The sequence below is a fragment of the Schistocerca serialis genome, chromosome 2, assembly GCF_023864345.2.
Source record: "Schistocerca serialis cubense isolate TAMUIC-IGC-003099 chromosome 2, iqSchSeri2.2, whole genome shotgun sequence".
NCBI classification, from domain to species: domain Eukaryota; kingdom Metazoa; phylum Arthropoda; class Insecta; order Orthoptera; family Acrididae; genus Schistocerca; species Schistocerca serialis.
Genome location: NC_064639.1, coordinates 352641837 through 352661465, shown reverse-complemented (window position 1 = coordinate 352661465; position 19629 = coordinate 352641837). Strand labels below are relative to the sequence as shown.

General features: G+C 40.8%; 1 protein-coding gene across 1 annotated transcript in view; it reads left to right on the top strand.

The window, feature by feature from the left end:
- The window catches only part of LOC126455982 (limulus clotting factor C-like), a 98933-nt gene that overhangs the window by 9927 nt on the left and 69377 nt on the right, over positions 1-19629 (top strand). The window contains exon 2 of the mRNA XM_050091739.1: positions 7601-7848. Coding sequence (XP_049947696.1) covers positions 7601-7848 — 248 coding nt within the window. The remainder of the gene's footprint in view (positions 1-7600; positions 7849-19629) is intronic.

Below are 19629 nucleotides of genomic sequence, written 5' to 3'. Positions count from 1 at the left end.
TTTATTTTGAATCACTCATTTCGTATGGTGCTTCCATATTTTTGTCCAACCCCTGTACATATATAGAAATATACAGGGTGCTTCAAAAAGAATACCACAACTTTAGGAATTTAATACTCTGCAACGACAAAAGGCAGAGCTAAGCACTATCTGTCAGCGAATTAAGGGAGCTATAAAGTTTCATTTAGTTGTACATTTGTTCGCTTGAGGCGCTGTTGACTAGGCGTCAGCGTCAGTTGATACTAAGATGGCGACCGCTCAACAGAAAGCTTTTTGTGTTATTGAGTACGGCAGAAGTGAATCGACGACAGTTGTTCAGCGTGCATTTCGAACGAAGTATGGTGTTAAACCTCCTGATAGGTGGTGTATTAAACGTTGGTATAAACAGTTTACAGAGAATGGGTGTTTGTGCAAAGCCCGTGACAGAGCACTTCATCACTGGCCTCCAAGAAGCCCTGATCTTACCCCCTGCGATTTTTTCTTATGGGGGTATGTTAAGGATATGGTGTTTCGGTCACCTCTCCCAGCCACCATTGATGATTTGAAACGAGAAATAACAGCAGCTATCCAAACTGTTACGCCTGATATGCTACAGAGAGTGTGGAACGAGTTGGAGTATCGGGTTGATATTGCTCGAGTGTCTGGATGGGGCCATATTGAACATCTCTGAACTTGTTTTTGAGTGAAAAAAAAACCTTTTTAAATACTCTTTGTAATGATGTATAACAGAAGGTTATATTATGTTTCTTTCATTAAATACACATTTTTAAAGTTGTGGTATTCTTTTTGAATCACCCTGTACATACAATAATTTTGATAAATATGTAGATGATAGATATTGATCTTTCCATGAAATATGGATCTTACCAAACTGTACTGTATGGTTAAATAATAATGCCATCCTCTTGTATAAAAAATTCCGGAGATGAGGCAGTGCCACATTTGGATCTGCGGGTGGGGACTATTCAGGAGGATGTCAGCATCAGGAAAAACAAAACTGCCATTCTACGGTTCGGAGATTGAATGTCAGACCCCTTAACTGATAGGTCGGTTGGAAAATTTAGAAAAGAGAAGAAGCATAGGTTGAAGTTAGATATAGTGGGAACTAGTGAATTTCGGTGGCAGGATGAACAGAGCTTCCGGCCATGTGTGAACAGGGTTATAAATACAGAATCAAATGGGAGTAAAGCAGGAATAGGTGTAATTATGAATAAGAATGTGCTTAAGCTACTGTGAACAGCACAGTAAACGCATTATCATTGCCATGAAAGACAAGAAGCAAACATCACACCACAGCCAATTAGCTCCGCAGATGATGAAGAGCTTTAAAGAATTTATGCTGAGATAAAAGAAATTATTCAGATAGTTAATGGAGAAGTAAAATTAAATTCTGATGGGAGACTGGAATTCGATAGTAGAAAAAGGAAGAAAGGGGAAAACATTGGGAGCATACAGACTAGGGGAAAGGAATGAAAGAGGAAGTTGCCTGATAGAATTTTGCGCAGAGCATAATTTAATAATCGATAACACCTGGTTTAAGAATCATCAGTGAAGGCTGTATGCATGGAAGCGACAGGGAGGCACTAGAAGGCATCAGACTGAGTGTAAATTGTAAGACAGAGATTACGGAGTCAAATTTTAAATTGTAAGACATTTCCAGGGGCAGGTGGCCTCTGACCACAATTTATTGGTTATGAACTGTGGATTAAAACTGAAGAAATTGCGAAAGGGTAGGGAGTGAAGGATCTAGGAACTGGATAAGTAGAAAGAACCGCAGCAGATTGTTGAGAGTTTCGAAGGGAGGCAACGATTGACTGAGACAGGGAAATGGAATCACTGTAAGACGAATGGGTAACTTTAAGAGGTGAAATAGTGAGGGAAGCAGAGGATCAAATAGGTGAAAAGATAAGGCCTAGTAGAAATCCTTGAATATCACAGATGATGCTGAATTTAATAGATGAAAGGAGAAAATATAAAAATGCAGCAAATAAAGCAGGCGAAAGGGAACACAGACATGTAAAAAATGTGGCTGACAGAAAGTGCAAAATTATTCTGCAGGAATGGTTAGACGACAAATGCAAGTCTGTAGAAGCAGGTATAACATTAGGAAAAATTCAAACCGCCTTTAAGATAGTGAAAGAGACCTTCAGGGAAACGAGAAGTATCTTTATGATTATCAAGAGCTCAGACAGAAAACGAGTACTATACAAAGAAGGGAAGCTGGAAGGTGGAGGGAATATACAGCAGGGCTGCACAAGGAAAATGAACTTGAAGGCAATATTATAGAAAGGCAAGAGGAAGTGGATGAAGATGAAATGTGAGACATGAAAGTACGAGAAGTATTTGACAGAGCATTGGACGACTTAAGCCAAAACAAGGCCCCTGGAGAAGACAACATTTCCTAAGGACTATTGATATTCTTGGGAGAGCCAGCCATGACAACGCTATTCCAGAAACAGAGGAAAGATCCACAGATTTCAAGATGAATGCAAGAGTTCCAGTTCCAAACGGATGCTGACAGATTCTAAATTTTACCGAACTATCAGTTTAGTACGTTACGATTGCAAGATTCTACCACAAATTCTCTACAAAAGAATGGAAAACGTGGTTGGAGTCGACGATGGGGGAGATCAGTTTGGATTCCAGAGAAATGTAGGAAACGCCACACAATACTGACGCCATGACGTATCTTAGAAGACAGGCTAAAGAAAGGCAAACCTATATTAATAGCATTTGTAGACTTTGAGAAAATTTGTGACAAAGTTGACTGGAGTACACTCTTTGGAACTCTGAAGGCAGTGGGGATAAAATATAGGGAGCGAAACGACGTATACAGCTTGTACGGAAACCAGATGACATTCATAATAGTCGAAGGGCATGAACAGGAAGCAGTAGTAGAGAAAACGTGAGACAGTGTTTAGCCCAACCAAAATGTTATTCAATCTGTGCATTGAGGAAGCAGTAAAGGAAACTAAAGAAAGCTTTGGAAAAGGAGTTAAAGTTCAGAAAGAAGAAACGCAAACTTTGAGGATTGTTGAGGACACTGTAAATCTGTCAGAGGCAACAAAGCACTTGGAAGAGCAGTTGAACGGAATGGACAGTGCCTTGAAAGGAGGCTGCAAGATGAAGATCAGTAAAAGCAAAACAAAGATAATGGAATGTATTCGAATTAAATCGGGCGGTGCTGAGGGAATTAGATTACGAAATAAGACACTAAAAGTAGGAGATACGTTTTCCGATTTGAATATTAAAATATCTGATTATGGCTGAAGCAGAAACGATATAAAATGTAGGCCGGCAATGGCAAGAAAAGCACTTAAGCATTTATGAAGAAGAGAAATTTGCTGATATCGAATGTAAATTTTAATGTTAGGAAGTCGTTTTTTGAGGTATTTATGTGGAATGTTTGGAAGTGAAACGGTGACGATAAGCAGTTCAAGTAAGAAGAGAATAAAAGCTTTTGAAATGTGGTGCAGCAAAAGAATGATGAAGATTAGATGGGTAGATCGCGTAAATAATGAGGAAGTACTGAATAGAAACGTCGAGAAAAGAAATTTGTGCTGGAACTTGACTAAAAGGAGGAATTGGCTGCTAGGACGCATTCTGGGACAACATCGAATCATCGGTTTACTATTACAGGGAAGTGGGGTGATAAAAATCATAGAGAGGGACAAGAGTCGAATATAGTAAGCAGATTTAAATGGCTGTAGGTTGCAGTAGTTATTTGGAGATAAACAGACTTGCGCAGGCTAGAGTAGCGCGCAGAGCTCAGAGCTGCATCAAACCAACCATCGGACTAAGGACCACAACGATAACAGATATATGAGTAGATAAACAGGGTCCACAGTCACCACAAATTATTATGTCATTCTGCTACACTGGCTGCCTTTGGTTGGATTACTCGTAAACTATGAGTGTTGTCCACCCATTTCAAAACATCAGTGTTTATTTGTTTGAGAACATATATACTTCCGAACACAACAATGTATAGAAGGCAGTACACAAAAAATGGCTCTGAGCACTATGGGACTTAACATCTCTGGTCATCAGTCCCCTAGAACTTAGAACTACTTAAACCTAACTAACCTAAGGACATCACACACATCCATGCCCGAGGCAGGATTCGAACCTGCGACCGTAGCAGTCGCGCGGAGGCAGTACACAGCGTATTTTTATTTTGCCCTTGGCGTCTTGTTCTCCTTCTCAGTGCCAAATAACATCCAAAACAGTCTTCTCTCTCAATGGAGCTGACTACATCATTGACGAAACCCTTTTCATTACAAAGAAACGTAAATGTTTTATTTATGCAGAGTATAGACTGTTTCTGTGTTCTGGTATTGTAAAATCTAAATAAATTTTTGCTGGATATTTGCTCTCTGTCGTCGGCGATCACTTGTAGAAACATCAGATTGTCATGGAACGTTCGCAATATGCTGCAGGGAAGGCCATAGCGTGCCAATATTCACGCGTGTCGACTGTGCGTGCCGCGTGCAGGCCACACCCAACCTGTCTCGGCGTTGCTCGTTCCCTGCCGGAAGTACCGGTACTCGGTACAGCGTACATTTCACTTGGTATTGCGGTGTGGCATTTTTCGGTCTCCATAAGTCGGAACAGTTCGGCAGATCGTGATGTAAGCGCTGTTTACCCTTCGCTATTTGTTCATGGTATGGAAGATACTCCACAGGTCCAGTAGATGTTTGTACAAAAAAAGACAACCTAGCGATCTATAACCACAAGCTTTTAAAAATGAATGGGAATGACAGAAGATACGCGCATGAGAATTCTCACTATATATTAAGCAGTTGCATAAGTGACAGGTACCGCAAATTTACAATGAAACTTTATTACAATATTGTATTACAATACCAGGCAGAAAGAATTTAAATATTAAGTTAACTGTGATAGAGGAAAAAAGTAGAACGATCGACAGAGGGGTTCATTGTTCAGTAGACCAAGAAGCACTTTGTGCTAAATCTACAGGCATGAAGCACATGAAGAAATTGGCGGTACGAATAGTAAAATTTCTGAAGTCGCACGTATCATTCGCCTGTCAGCTGCAACGGTTTTCGATGGAGTTGAAGGAAGAGTATGGAGAATTTATAAATTGCTGTAAAGTACATTGGTTAAGTCAGCAGGAACACGCGGAACGATTTCTCGATTTAAAATTCACTATTGTTGAATTTATGAAGGAAAAAGGAGGGCGGGAACGAAAATTAGAATATCTGAAATGGATTGCAGACCTCGCATTTTTATGGACTCGAGTGCACGCTGCCCACAGTAAGACAATGAGGGAGAGAAACTGTTTTTTTTTCTGATTTGATGGGCACTCATTTAAAAAGAAAATCGCTTTATAGAAGGGACACATTGTGACAGAGTCGAGTTCCCTTTGTTCACTGCCGTTAAACAAACGCAAAGTTTAAAGAATTCATTGTGACCTTCAAAGAATTACGAAAATAGTTTCCTAAACGTTTTGTTGACTCTAACGCTCTTGAATCTGTATTCGAGCTGTTTTCGAGACTGTTTGTCGTTTCAGGTGAAAGTGCTCCTATGCGTGTGCAAATGTGATTGACCTGTAAGCTAATTCCCGTTTTGATGAAAAATCCTTTTGGGTTGCCATGTCTCCGCAATGAGGTTGCAAAAGTGCCACAATACTTCTATCGACATATCTGCGTGGAAGACGTTTTTCCAATTGTGAAACTAACTAAATCACGATTACGTGACAACTTGAGTGCGGAAGTCTGTGAAATTGTTTGCGTCTGTTCGTATGCCGACGGTTTGCACTATACTGGTGTCCAAAATTAAAGCAACAAAAACCACTATTTCTCCGTCCTGGTCTAATTCACGATATAAACATGCAGACTGTCAACAGATGTCCGCACGATCGTGTTCTGGACGGAAGACAGCATCACAGTCAACGGACAACACGTCAATGATGACGTCAAGACACCTATCAACCGGGTAGTGTTTGCCGGGTAGTACAAATTCATCATCGCTGTGTACAGTCATAGACGGTCCTGTATGGCACAGTGAAGACGCCTATCGGACTCTGTCTTACCATTATATAATCTGTCTGAAACCTGTCAGTATCTCCAGGCTTGTTCCACGTATACAACCTTCTTTTATGATTCTTGAACCAAGTGTTAACTATGATTAAGTTATGCTCTGTGAAAAATTCTACCAGACGGCTCCCTCTTTCATTTGTTAGCCCCAATCCATATTCACCTATGTTTCCTTCTCTCCCTTTTCCTACTCTCGAATTCCAGTCACCCGTGACTATTAAATTTTCGTCTCCCTTCAGTACCTGAATAATTTCTTTTATCTCATCATACATTTCATCAATTTCTTCATCATCTGCAGAGCTAGTTGGCATATAAACTTGTACTACTGTAGTAGGTGTGGGATCCGTGACTATCTTGGCCACAATAATGCGTTCACTATGCTGTTTGTAGTAGCTAACCCGCACTCCTATTTTTTATTCATTATTAAACCTACTCCTGCATTACCCCTGTTTGATTTTGAATTTATAACCTTGCATTCACCTGACCAAAAGTCTTGTTCCTCCTGCCACCGAACTTCACTAATTCCTACTATATCTAACTTTAACCTATCCATTTCCCTTTTTAAATTTTCTAACCTACCTGCCCGATTAAGGGATCTGACATTCCACGCTCCGATCCGTAGAACGCTAGTTTTCTTTCTCCTGATAACGACATCATCTTGAGTAGTCCCCGCCCGGAGATCCGAATGGGGGACTACGGAATATTTTACCCAGGAGGACGCCATCATCATTTAACCATGCAGTAAATCTGCATGCCCTCGGGAAAAATTACGGCTGTAGTTTCCCCTTGCCTTCAGCCGTTCGCAGTACCAGCACAGCAAGGCCGTTTTGGTTAGTGTTACAAGGCCAGATCAGTCAATCATCCAGACTGTTGCCCCTGTAACTACTGAAAAGGCTGCTGCCCCTCTTCAGGAACCACACGTTTGTCTGGCCTCTCAACAGATACCACTCCATTGGGGTTGCCATCTATATCACTGAGGCACGCAAGCCTCCCCACCAACGGCAAGGTCCATGGTTCATGGGGTAGGACTGGTTTATAACATGATATATATCACTAGTTTATATAACACGATATATATTTGTCGACGATAATTCTTGTTTCATACAAGTTGGATGATATTTGATGTGTAACCAAATTAACAATTTACGTAATTTTTACATTAATTTTTACTTTTTTATATTTGCCCTGTTTTTTTTTTTTGCTATTTGAACTTGTATTGTTTATATATAGGAGTACAACACTTGCAAATTGCCTAAGGCCGAAGTCTAGATAGTGAAATAAGCACGTTGTATACAATCAGGTGGAAATATCCTTTGTAGCTATCTATTATAGGCTATTTAAGAGGACTAGGAAAAGAGCAGTCCATCACTCGCTTACTCTGGGTACCGTAAATTGCTCTGGCATACTCTGTAGCCACAGAACGGGCACTTAGGCGCGTCCAGGAAGTGATATGTAACGAAGGTCACTGGTCTAAAACAAGCCTTACGTCTATTCCTTTTTTTCTGGAGGCAGTGCAATTACAGCGTCAGCGCGCTGCGCAGGCGCAGACGGTGCCACATTGGCGCCCACACGGTCGCGGTTCCGGAGGGACCTGTCGCCAGACGGCACGCCGTGCGGCCTCGCGGCGACGCCGGACTCGGTCCCGCTAGTGGTGTACGGCAGGGAGGCGCCCTACGGCCATCCACCCTGGCAGGTCGCGCTCTACCTGCTGCACGATGGCATCTGGACCTTCTGGTGCGGCGGCAGCCTCATCTCCAGCCAGGTCGTGCTCACAGGTGCTCACCACACGGCAACATGACTGCATAATTTCCATATGAGAGGTCTTTATGCTTATAAACGCTTATAAACTGCCTATCTGGTACTTCTGACACTTTTAATAGCAGTATTTAATGTAGGACAACACGTTCCGGCAGTATGCTGCCATCACCTTGTGTACATCTGTCTGTATGACTACATGCGCTACAGGTGGGATGTTTTTGTTATTGTTTGTGCCAAATGAGGTTAGGTGGCGAAGTTCTGCTGAGAAATTTCTGGTGCGTTACGATCCAACAATTTTCTTTACCGGAGCATGTACTTCTAGATCAGACTAAATTATGCATGCACTGAGAGGCACAATGTTAAAACAGCAACTAGAAAGGACAACACTATAAAAGGCACATTAACAGGTAAGGTATTAAAAGAAAACAGCATAATCAAATGTCTTTAGACAGGTTCGTCAAGTGGATAAAACGAAGAACGCGAGCAGCTGCTCCTGGGTCATCCGCTAAAATTTCATCCAGAGTACATGGCAGGCCAAGATCAATGCGCAGTGTATTAAAATTCGGACAGGACGTCAAAATATGGCGTACCGTCAGCAATTGCCCACATGGGAAGAACGGCGCCGGCGCAGCCGTCAGCAGATGGCGGTGGCTGAAACGGCAGTGTCCAATCCGTAACCGGGCCAAAACGACCTCTTCCCGCCGAGAAGGGCGTGAAGAGATCGTCCAAGCCGTGGGGAGAGCTTTCAAGGCCCAAAGCTTGTTTTCAGTAAGTGTAGACCAATCGGCATGCCACAGCGATAAAATGAGCTGACAAATAGCCCTGCTAAAATCAGATGAAGGCACACAACAAGAAGCTGTCCGAGGCTGGAGGACAGCAGCCTTGGCCGCGGCATCTGCAGCTTCGTTCCTAGGGCTTGTAGAGGAGAGTGAGTACATAATTCACAGTTTCAGTTCAGACTTGTTGTTCAACCAAGCTTCACATGACGATTTTAACTTACATAAAAAGTTAAAAGAAACTGCTGAGATATATAGAAGAAAAAGCATCTCCTTATTAACCAACAAAAATAATAAAATAGTTCTAGATACCTTTGAGAGGAAAGAGATATGGGAAGACTACATTCAGCACCTCTTTTCAGACGATAGACAAAATGTTGAGACTTCTAGAAACAACAATTTAACAAGACTTCCAATCATGAAAGAAGAAATCGAGAAAGCCATCAAAAATTCAAAAAGCAATAAAGCCACAGGACCTGATGAAATTACAATCTAACTTATTAAACTCCTTGATGAAGAAGGTATCAAAGTCTTATACAAACTGTTTAACAAAATTTGCGACAGTGGCCATTACCCTGCCGAATGGCTATTATCAACTTTCATTCCCTTACCAAAGAAGAGGAATGCGACATGATGTGAGATCACAGACTCATTACTCTTATGAGCCATTCTCTGAAAATATTGAGAGTCATCCATCAAAGGCTCAACGAAAAATGTGGGAAATTCATTAGTGAGACACAGTTTGGGTTTAGGAAAAATTTAGGTACAAGGGAAGCAATAGCCGCACTACAAGTTCTAGTACAAAACTGCTGTGATCAGGGTAAAAACGTAGGTCTCCGTTTTATTGACTAGGAAAAAGCATTCGATAGAGTACATCATCACAAACTCATGGAAATTCTCAAAAAAATTGATATAGATGAGAAAGATATCCTCTGTATAGAGAATTTATTTTGGAATCAGACAGCGCAGGTTAAATTTGATATTGAGGTCATAGATTTGGTCAATATATATAGAGGAGTGGACAAGGATGCAAACTGCCACCCCTATTATTTAACTTATACTCTGAGAGTATTTTTCAGGAGGCATTTGATGATGTAGAAAAAGGAATAAAGGTTAACCGAGTGTATATCAACAACATTTGCTACGCTGATGACACAATATTGATAGCTGATAATTTAGATGACCTCCAACAACTCGTCAACATAGTAAAAGATTACACCAATACTCTAGGTCTGAATAATAACATAAAAAAGATTAATTTTATGACTGTCACAAGAGAGTCCAACTCATTTAAAGATGCAAATCTCGGCTGGTCCCAGCGGAGGTTCGAGTCCTCCTTTGGGCATGGGTGTGTGTGTTTGTCCTTAGGATAATTTAGCTTAAGTAGTGTGTAAGCTTAGGGACTGATGACCTTAGCAGTTAAGTCCCATAAGATTTCACACACATTTGAACATTGTTGATGCAAATCTACGATATCAAGGCTCTGGAATACAAAGAGTCAACAAGTTTAAATACCTCGGAACCTGGCTTTGTGAAGACTGACGAACAGACTTGGAAATAAAATGTCGCGTAGAGAACGCCCGAAACGCCTTCATAAAATTTAAGAATATTCTTACAAGCACAGACCTAGACCTGAACCTTAGAGTCCGATTTGTAAAATGCTACAACTGGTCCGTGCTTGCCGGCCGTTGTGGCCGTGCGGTTCTAGGCGCGTCAGTTTGGAACCGCGTGACTGCTACGGTCGCAGGTTCGAATCCTGCGTCGGGCATGGATGTGTGTGATGTCCTTAGGTTAGTTAGGTTTAAGTAGTTCTAAGTTCTAGGGGACTGATGACCACAGATGTTGAGTCCCATAGTGCTCAGAGCCGTTTGGTCCGTGCTTCTATATGGCTCTGAAGGATGGACACTAAATATGACAACAACGAAGAAGTTTGAGACCGTTGAAATATGGATTTAACGAAGAATGCTTAAAATACCGTGAACTGAGAGAATAACCAAGACGAAGTACTGGAACGAATGAACAAGCAGCAAGAAATGTTGACAGTGCTTAAAAGAAGAAAAACTGCATACCTAGGACATATAGTACGGAACACCAAATATATGCTTCTGCAGTTAATAATAGAAGGGAAGATCGAAGGAAAAAGAAGACAAGGGCGAAGAAGAACATCATGGTTGGACAATATAAAGCATTGGACAGGACTCCGAAGTGTAGACCAGCTATTACATAATGCGGTTGACAGAAGAAAGATGCAACATTTGGTCGCCAACATCCATTAATGGATAAGCGGAAGAAGAAGAAGAAGAAGTAGAAGAAGAAGAAGTGTAGCTCATCCACTTTGCTTGAGGAACTGAATTACCGGTGACTCAGTACAATTATTAGGTTACAGTTCGAGAAGAAACATAACGAAATACGCGCAATTGTTGTATTAATTGTTGACGGGTTCTCTTCAATACTATGAAGTACATCTTCAAATTCGGGCGTGCAGCGTTGCCATGGAGCGACACAGTCCTGCCTCCTTACGGTGACTATACCTGTTTCTGAGAGTTGCTGCGCAACTTGGGTATAAAGTTTGTGCAGTCGCGTACTACGTTTCGGAAAACGTTCGTGGTACAGAGACTAGCAGCTTTTCCGGTATCTCGAGCTTCGCCATACACAAGGTACGTTACACGTTAAGCGTTACATATCTGAGCTGAAACAGTCGTAGGACGGAAGTGTTACGTTTCCAGACATGGGTTCCTATTCAAAATATTGTGTACTCATCCCATCTATAAGTCTTAGAAGTTTGAAACGGGAATTTCCTAACACTCTGTTTAAGTTAACTGATGAACGAAAACATGGTAACTTTATCCATCGCGAGGTAGTGTTGCAAGAACATGACACGGTGAGGTAAATATAAAAGAGAGTAGAGGTGAATGAGGTATCATTAAAGTGATGACATGGCAAATCCTCTGACATAAGCGACTTTGACAATGGGCAGATTGTTACGGCCTGATGTCTGGGGATAAGTGAGGCTTTTCACTGTTTGCATGCTATTGTCGTGAGAATCCATGGGAAGTGACTGAAAGTCAGACAGACCACTCCTCAATCCAGAATGTGGTCGGAGGCTTCCCGACACTGTAAAGCAGTACAGACAGCGACCCATGCCAGATCTGACGTCAGAGTACAACGCTAGTGCAGGCACAAATGAGACAACCCCAACAGGTTCTATGGTTGACCCAACGTCATTGTTAATTACGATTGTAGCGAACATGGGATCATGGAGATTGGACCGTGGATCAGTGGGAACGAGTGATGTGAATCACATTTCTTTTTACACCAGCTTGATGATCGTGAATGGATATGTTGGTGCATTCACCAGGGCTTTCATGAGCGGCTGTGGTAGTAACTGAATGCCCCATGATAGCTGTGAACATTTTTGCTTGCCACATGCAGTGCTTCATGCCACGGCATCTTGAAGCAATATCACTGGCTTTTCACAGTGGCATGAGGATCATGATTGTGATCTCGCCTTGATATCTCGGCCACCAGATTCGCCTGATCTGAATCCGATGGAACACGTCGATGCTGTCAGGCAATAACTCCATGCTCAGTGAAAACCTGTAAATGACGGGAATTACGGACCTGTGCATTGACAACTGGTACTTCTAACATTCTGCGTGGTGTCTGTTTGTTCTAAGTCGTGTCTCCCTACCACTTTCGCGCAACGACGCTCTGAGCGTCCCTTATTGTAGTGCCTTCTAGCTTAACACAGTTCTGCTCTCGGCTTCTGTTCTCGTTTCTCCCCTCGGAACTGCATCTGTCTCACGGTGGGGAGGTATGACATGCATTTAGGCATTCTTGTGTTAGTTTGTGGTATTGCATTTGCTCATTCGTTACTCGTATTACTTTGGTTAATTTAATGTCACGATTTATTTGGAGCTATGTGACATACTGCTGGATTTGCTTATCATGTCAGGGTTTTCATGGAAGGTGTTGGATTTGCCTGACACCTTACATATCACCACCCTTCGAACTTAATTTTTGCACTGAAGTTAGGCAATGATTGAATCGTTGTCTAAGTCAGTCAAAAATTATTCCTTTATCTAAATTTTGTTGCCTACTGTTCAGCCACGTTATTCTGGTTCTATGCTAGTTTGTATTACTAATTTATATTTTTATATTCTTCCACATTATTCTCAAAAATATGTTTATATTGACAAGAGAAGAATATTTTATGCTATTATTATTATTATTATTAATTTTTAATTATTTACTTTCTTTATTTAAGTGTGAATTTATTTTTTAAGAAGTTTGTTATCGAAAGCGAGGAGTCTTTCACATCGATTTTCTTAGAAACATTTTTTTTTATAAATGTAGTAATTAAGTAAAATCTATTCCTAACACATTTTCTAAATATCATGTACAAGTAAAATGTTTTTGTTTCTAGACACTCATTTCAACATTGTTACACTAACAAATAAGAATTATTTCCAAGAATTGCTTTGACAAAGAAATATACATACACAAGTATTGAGATATTATCCTAACAAATGGTACAAATGTTAAAAAAAAGGGAAAACATTCAACAAGATAATTTTTTATTCTTTGTTTTTATAAGGAGAAAATAAGTAAAATATAGTTATTCTTTTATTTTTATGAGGAGAAAATAAGTGACATATAGTTTTAGTGTGTATTATGCCTTACTTTTGTTCTTTATATACTGTCCATTTCAGAACTAATGACTTATTTTTATCGATAGTCTATTTTTTACTTAAGTCCATAGTCAATGACTGTTATTTTGTAGTTTATTAGCTGTCTGGTGTGCTTAACTTATTTAGTTTTTTACATGTTTCTTTTGCACAATTCCTACATCACATAATTTGATTTCACACATTCACACAATCCTATGAATGTTTAAGCATGAGGCTGGCGAATGTTTTTGCACAAAGGTGATGGACTTGAACAAGATAGATGTGGGCAAGTATTTGATGTACAGCTTCGTTCGTCATTCCTTGTTGGCTTTGCAACGGTGTGTTGCTGTTGTGGAGGTCCCATAATGGAATGGCGCTGTGAGTGCAGAATCTCGTGGTTTACTGGCTTTGTATGCGTGAAAGTCATCGTTATGTGTCGCTGAAAGCGGTCGTTTGTCGTTGTGATACTTCGCAGACGACTAGATTACAATAGGATAGGGATTTGGGAAGGTATGTCATCTATTCGTCACCCATCTTCTTTCTTGGTCTCAATCTTGCGAATCTTCAACTTCTGTTCTTCCTGCATTTTCTCTGCTTCTTACTTGATTCTTGGTTCTTCTCTGGGCAGGATATGGGAATATTTATTGATAACTAGTTGCTTTGAAGTTCTCCTCTTAGTAACAGTTTGATAAATTGTTTGGACATGTCATTTTTACTTTGTGGAAGTTTGCTTCAGTTTCGTGCATCAGCGTGCTGTTTAATAGCAGTAGTGTGACTTTTACACATATTTTTTTGCCAGTAGTGGCTTGCGCAAGCTGTCTTCTCGTTGGGCCGTTTTTTTGCTCGCTCCGCTGAGTCGGGGACCCTCTTGGCCTTCCGTGTTCTGTCCCAGCAGGGTTCCGCTTAGCGCCAGATTTACTGCCCACTTTGGCTACAAGGGCCCTCTGTTGGTCTCGCTGTCCTTTCCCTTCTCTCGACGCTTCTGCCTTGTAGGAATCGTGTTTTGCTAATTATGTCCTTTTCTTTCTTGATACTTCTTGCGTTGCAACTTGTGGGTCGTTGCATCTGGTCCTTGCTGGAGTTTTTACAATGGTTCTTACAAAAAGTTTTACTTACAATCATCTAACATATGTCTAGTACCTACATTGTTTTGCGCCTTCTTAAAAAGCTTTACAAATTTCGGCGCCCTTTCCATGTTACAATTCTAAGATATTTTGAGTCTTAACTTCTACAAGAATCCTCAAATTCGTTTTTTATTTTTGTGTAGTGTCTTGGTGTTTAGCATTTTAGTATTTCATGCTGTTAGACTATCTACGCTTTATCCCTTCACCTTAATCTATGGTACTATTGGTGTTATTTTTGTTTTTGTTTTTATTGAAACTACTTTCTTTTTCCCACCTTCCTCTCTCTTCATTCTTCTTTCTCCTGACGATCTTATCTGCAACATAATCTTGAAATATTGTGCTGATTATTTACCAGTAATAAAATTAATCTTCAAACTTTTTGATATGGCTCACATGGTGAAGTCCTAAGGTTTTGCCTGTTTTTGGGTTCATTAGTTCCACAGCATTATCATGAGCAATTCGGCTAATTATGACAGGTCCTTTGTATGCACCTTTAAACTTATGTATTTTGTGTTTCTTTTTGCTGGAGAGATGGTGTGTTTTTACAAATACTTTCTGGCCTACTGAGAATGTTCTTTTAATTGCTGTTCTATCTCCTCTTTCTTTTCTTTTAATGGCTGCCTTTCTGATGTTGGAGAGTGCTGTTGCTATGACTTGTTTGTGCTGTCTATGTGGTACAATAGGAAATCTAACATTTTCTCTGGTTATGTTTGGGGGTTCAATATTTTTAAGTACAGTAACTGGAGGTAGTAGTGTAGTGCTATGTGGCATTTAATTTGTTACTTCTTGAAAATCTTAAAGGTATATATCCCAAGTGTTGTGTCTTTTGCCTGCATATAATCGGCATAAAGTGCCTATGTCCTTCATAGATTGTTCTGCTGGATTTACACTAGGTTTATACTTAGATACGTAGATGGGTTTTATTTTGTGTTGTTTTAACCTGTTCTGCCATTGCACTGATTTGTATTGTGGGCCATTATCCGAAATTATTCGTTCCATTCGACCTACTTGTCTGAGAAAATCTTGTCTAAATGCTTTACTTATAGTAAAACCTGTTGCCCGTTTTAATGGTGTCAAGGCAACATATTTAGAAGTAAGTTCCAAAACGACAAATATGAAAATATATCCATTTTTTGTGCATGGGAGGGGCCCCATCAAATCTGTTGCAGCTATTTGTTTTAATTTTTTTGAAGGGATTGTTGGAAATATAGGTGGTTTGGTTTGGAAAGTGACGTGTTTAGCCCTCATACATTTTTTGCATTTGACTAACACAACAGGATATTTTTCTGACCTAGTTAGGCATGTGGTCGACCTTCAATCATGGTATTTTACCATCCTGGCAGGGTCGCCATTCTCTAACATTCTGCCTGGTTTCTGTCTGTTCTAAGTCGTGTCTCCCTACCGCTTTCGTGCAACGACGCTCTGAGCGTGTTTTTTAGGGAATTGACTAGTTTGAACCTGGGACCTGTCGCTCGTAAGGAGACGCCAGACCACACATGACATGTAGAGTTCAGAAGAGTTCAGTGAGACTAGCGATGATATAACCAAATACTTAATGATTTCAGCGTCAGCTCCACTGCACTCCCTGTAAAAGAATCTTAATACTAACTAAATTTAGTGGAAGGGGTTCAAGGCTTTCCTATTTTTAGTTAGCTGGTAAAAGAACGTCGAAAAAGCAGTTAAGTTTACCATTGAAAATTTTATTCTACTCACAAAACATTGTTTATAAGTTGCACTATTGATAAAAGGAAATATTTTAATACAGGATGATAAAAACCAACTGTGTTCAACAAAAATGTGAACGAATATTCCCTGAGTGGGTTTACAAGTTCTATAATGGATCGAAGGATGACCTATGCCATATCACATCTATAATCTAGGTTTAAATTAAGTTTCACAAAAGAAAAAACTATTAAAATGGTCTACAGTGACCCTCAATTATCATTAATTGCATATCTAACTTGTCGTAAATTACAGTGGTTGATGTGGCTTCTCAATAATTATATAACAGAAAAATCATAGCGTTTCAGATTTTTACTTCAAGTAGCAAATGTGAACACCAGGAGATTTAATTGACGATCGACACTACTATTACGTAAAAAGGGGATGTAACAGATGAGACTTCTGCAGTTCTGTGTGAAGACTTATGCGCTCAAAAATGCGGCATCACGTGCGTTCATCACCTTGTCGGTGTTCGTCAGGGGGCGGCGGCTGGCGCAGCTCTATACAGCTCGCTGTCTCGGAAGCAACTCTCTCCTAACTTCTCCTTACTACAATTTACCGAAGTTGGTTTAAAAAAAAAAAACTATCTGGCTGTGTTTTCATCTGACCAATCAGGGTCTCAATGTTAACCTTAAGCTCCGCCTACAAAAATTCTGTCTGTCCAATGAGAAACGTTATACTTTTCGTGGTGGGGCAATGTTTTTAACGTTTGCAACGTAACAGAGACGCGAAAAAGTCTCACGCTAAAACTTGCAGCTGGTGTGGCCCTTTTAGTGTCATCATAATATATATACTGTTCTTCTGGAGGGCTCTATCTTTTAACATGGGCTGGGGGGTGGTCCTGGCGGTTACTTTTCGTGGTGGGGCAATGTTTTTAACGTTTGCAATGTAACAGAGACGCGAAAAAGTCTCTCGCTAAAACTTGCAGCTGGTGTGGCCCTTTTAGTGTTATCGTAAGATCTATACTGTTCTTCTGGAGGGCTCTATCTTTTAACATGGGCTGGGGGTGGTCCTGGCGGTTCCTGGCGACGTGGGTGTCCGTCGCTTATCGTAGGGCCTTCTAGCTTAACACGGTTCTGCTCTGGGCTTCTGTTCTCGTTTCTCCCCTCGGAACTGCGTATGTCTCACGGTGGGAAGATATGACATGCATTTAGGCATTCTTGTGTTAGTCTGTGGTATTCCATTTGCTCACTCGTTACTCGTATTACTTTGGTTAATTTAATGTCACGATTTATTCAGAGCTATGTGACATACTGCTGGATTTGCTGATCATGTCAGGGTTTTCATGGAAGGTGTTGGATTTGCCTGACACCTTACATACTATTTACCTCCGGAAGCCTACCAAGGATTTATCGAAAGCTGGTACGCAGAGTCGCTTCTGTATTGCTTTCAGAAAATGGACCAACGCGCTATTAATCAGATCATGAAGTTTTGGTTCGCCCGTGTATGATTTCTGTGTGAACGGTATTAGCCCTTTCTGCGAAGACGTCTTGTAAAACATATTATCGCACTATGTGTAACAACGCCTTAAAGGATAACCAGTTTCACGATAGGCTCCACGACAGAGTATTTCGCGTTGGGTTGCATGCCCTCACACTCCATCAGTTCTCATCAGCCTGTTACACTAATTTGATTCTATATACATTCTTTAAGATTGGATCCTAGCTGAAGTACTGCATGATTTGTAACTACCAAGGAGTTAGCCTTCGATCTTGATAGTGAATGTTTGTGATCACTGTGGCGCGCCATTTTTCGTTCGCTGCACATGGTGCAAGTAAATGGTTTGTTTTGAACATTTCTTGAATGTCGACGATGTCCATTTTGTGAACTGTAAGGCCCTCAGAAGGTTGGTCTCTGCACCTCCCGGACACTCATTTTCTGTCGCCCTTGTGATGCCCATGGTGAATTATTAGCAGCCAATATTTTTCCTGTCATAAGTGTTAACACAGTGCCTTAGAATGAGCTTTACTAAAGACTGAGCTTGCGACCCCGCATTCAAGGTGTTCCTTGTAAGTCTAGTTACTGGAGTAGCCAACCCAAGGCCAAGTTACATCTTTTATTTTATTATATGTCTGCCCCGACTTCTGCCCCTACCCCTATCCTCTCGACCCACTGTGCTGATACCAACCGTTATAGCTGTATATAGAGGGTCGTGTCAGTTTAGGAGCCAAGTATCGACATTTTTTCTAGTGAAGCTGAAGATGCCGACGAAACCGCAATTAATAATGCACTGATAGTTAATTTGATATCTGGGCGTACAATTGTGTTACAAAAACTTAGAATACCGAAGGTACTGTTAGAAAATAAGGATGCATGTAATATTATTGCACATGAACACTACCACGGAACTGACAAACAGTACAGTTTTGCACGACTTAATCCTTAAAATACCAAGGAGGAGAGGGGGGGGGGAGGATTCTTTATGCCCACCTTTTGAAAAAATATTGTAATCTAGTCAGTTACTTTATATCTTAAAATTTTCAAAAAAATATTGTTTTTAATGAATTCTTCTACCAGATTCTGTATATGTTTTAAATTTTTCTGTTAAATTTAACCCAAAAATGTAAGCCTCCGTAGCAGATGTCCCTTTTCTCCAGTGAATGTCGTATTCAGTATTTCGAGGTTCTGAGTCTTACTTAGAGATCACTATTTTCTTAACAAGTATGTTGAGAGCAAAAGTCATCAACAATGAACGGAATTTGCATTTTTTAATTTTTTTGTGGTGCTCACGAAGTCTGTAGAACACGTTGTTGAAGTGAAGTCCTGAGGAGCGGTCGTCAGTCGTGCTTGGTTAGCTCAGTTAGTAGAGCGCTTGCCCGTGAAAGGGAAAAGTCCCGAGTTCGAGTCTCGTCACTGCACACAGGAAGTTTCAACGAAGAAGTATCTCCATCTGCTTCGGGAAGTCTTGGCTTCTCCACGTGGTTCATCAAGTTCTGGCATAAATTCAGCAGTCAAAACGTTCATATTTTCAGTTTCACATCTAACAGCTCCTTACATCGATTAAGATCGCTCCGAATCTGGTAACTTTTCTCACGTCTGAGGTACAGGAACATCGCCGTGGCGCAGACTGACGAACTATGCTTAAGAGCTAACATGCCCCACCACTACCTTACGAATAACCTAGGTGTATCTCAGAAAATTAGATTGTACTCTTTATTCACAGCTTAAATCTAGCCCACCCGAAAAAGCCAAGATGCACTTTCGCATGTTAGAATCTACAACTTAGGTACGTATCGTTGTTATTGACAGCACTCACTGATTGACGTTGGAACACATGGGGCTGCGGCCAAGCCGCATGTCAACATGTGCGCTGGACGGCGTGCTCCGAAACACTTGACTGCACCAGCTTTTTCCTCTGTCCTCTAATCTGCCACAGATCGCTGCGTTGTCTGCTCTGCAAAGCGGGTAAGTCTCCACACCGGCGCATAACGATCCGCCCTTTGTCAAAGTCGCTTACGCAATTGACTTTCCAGATTTTCAGCCCGTATCGTCGCTATAATTATTCCTCTTTCGTGCCTGT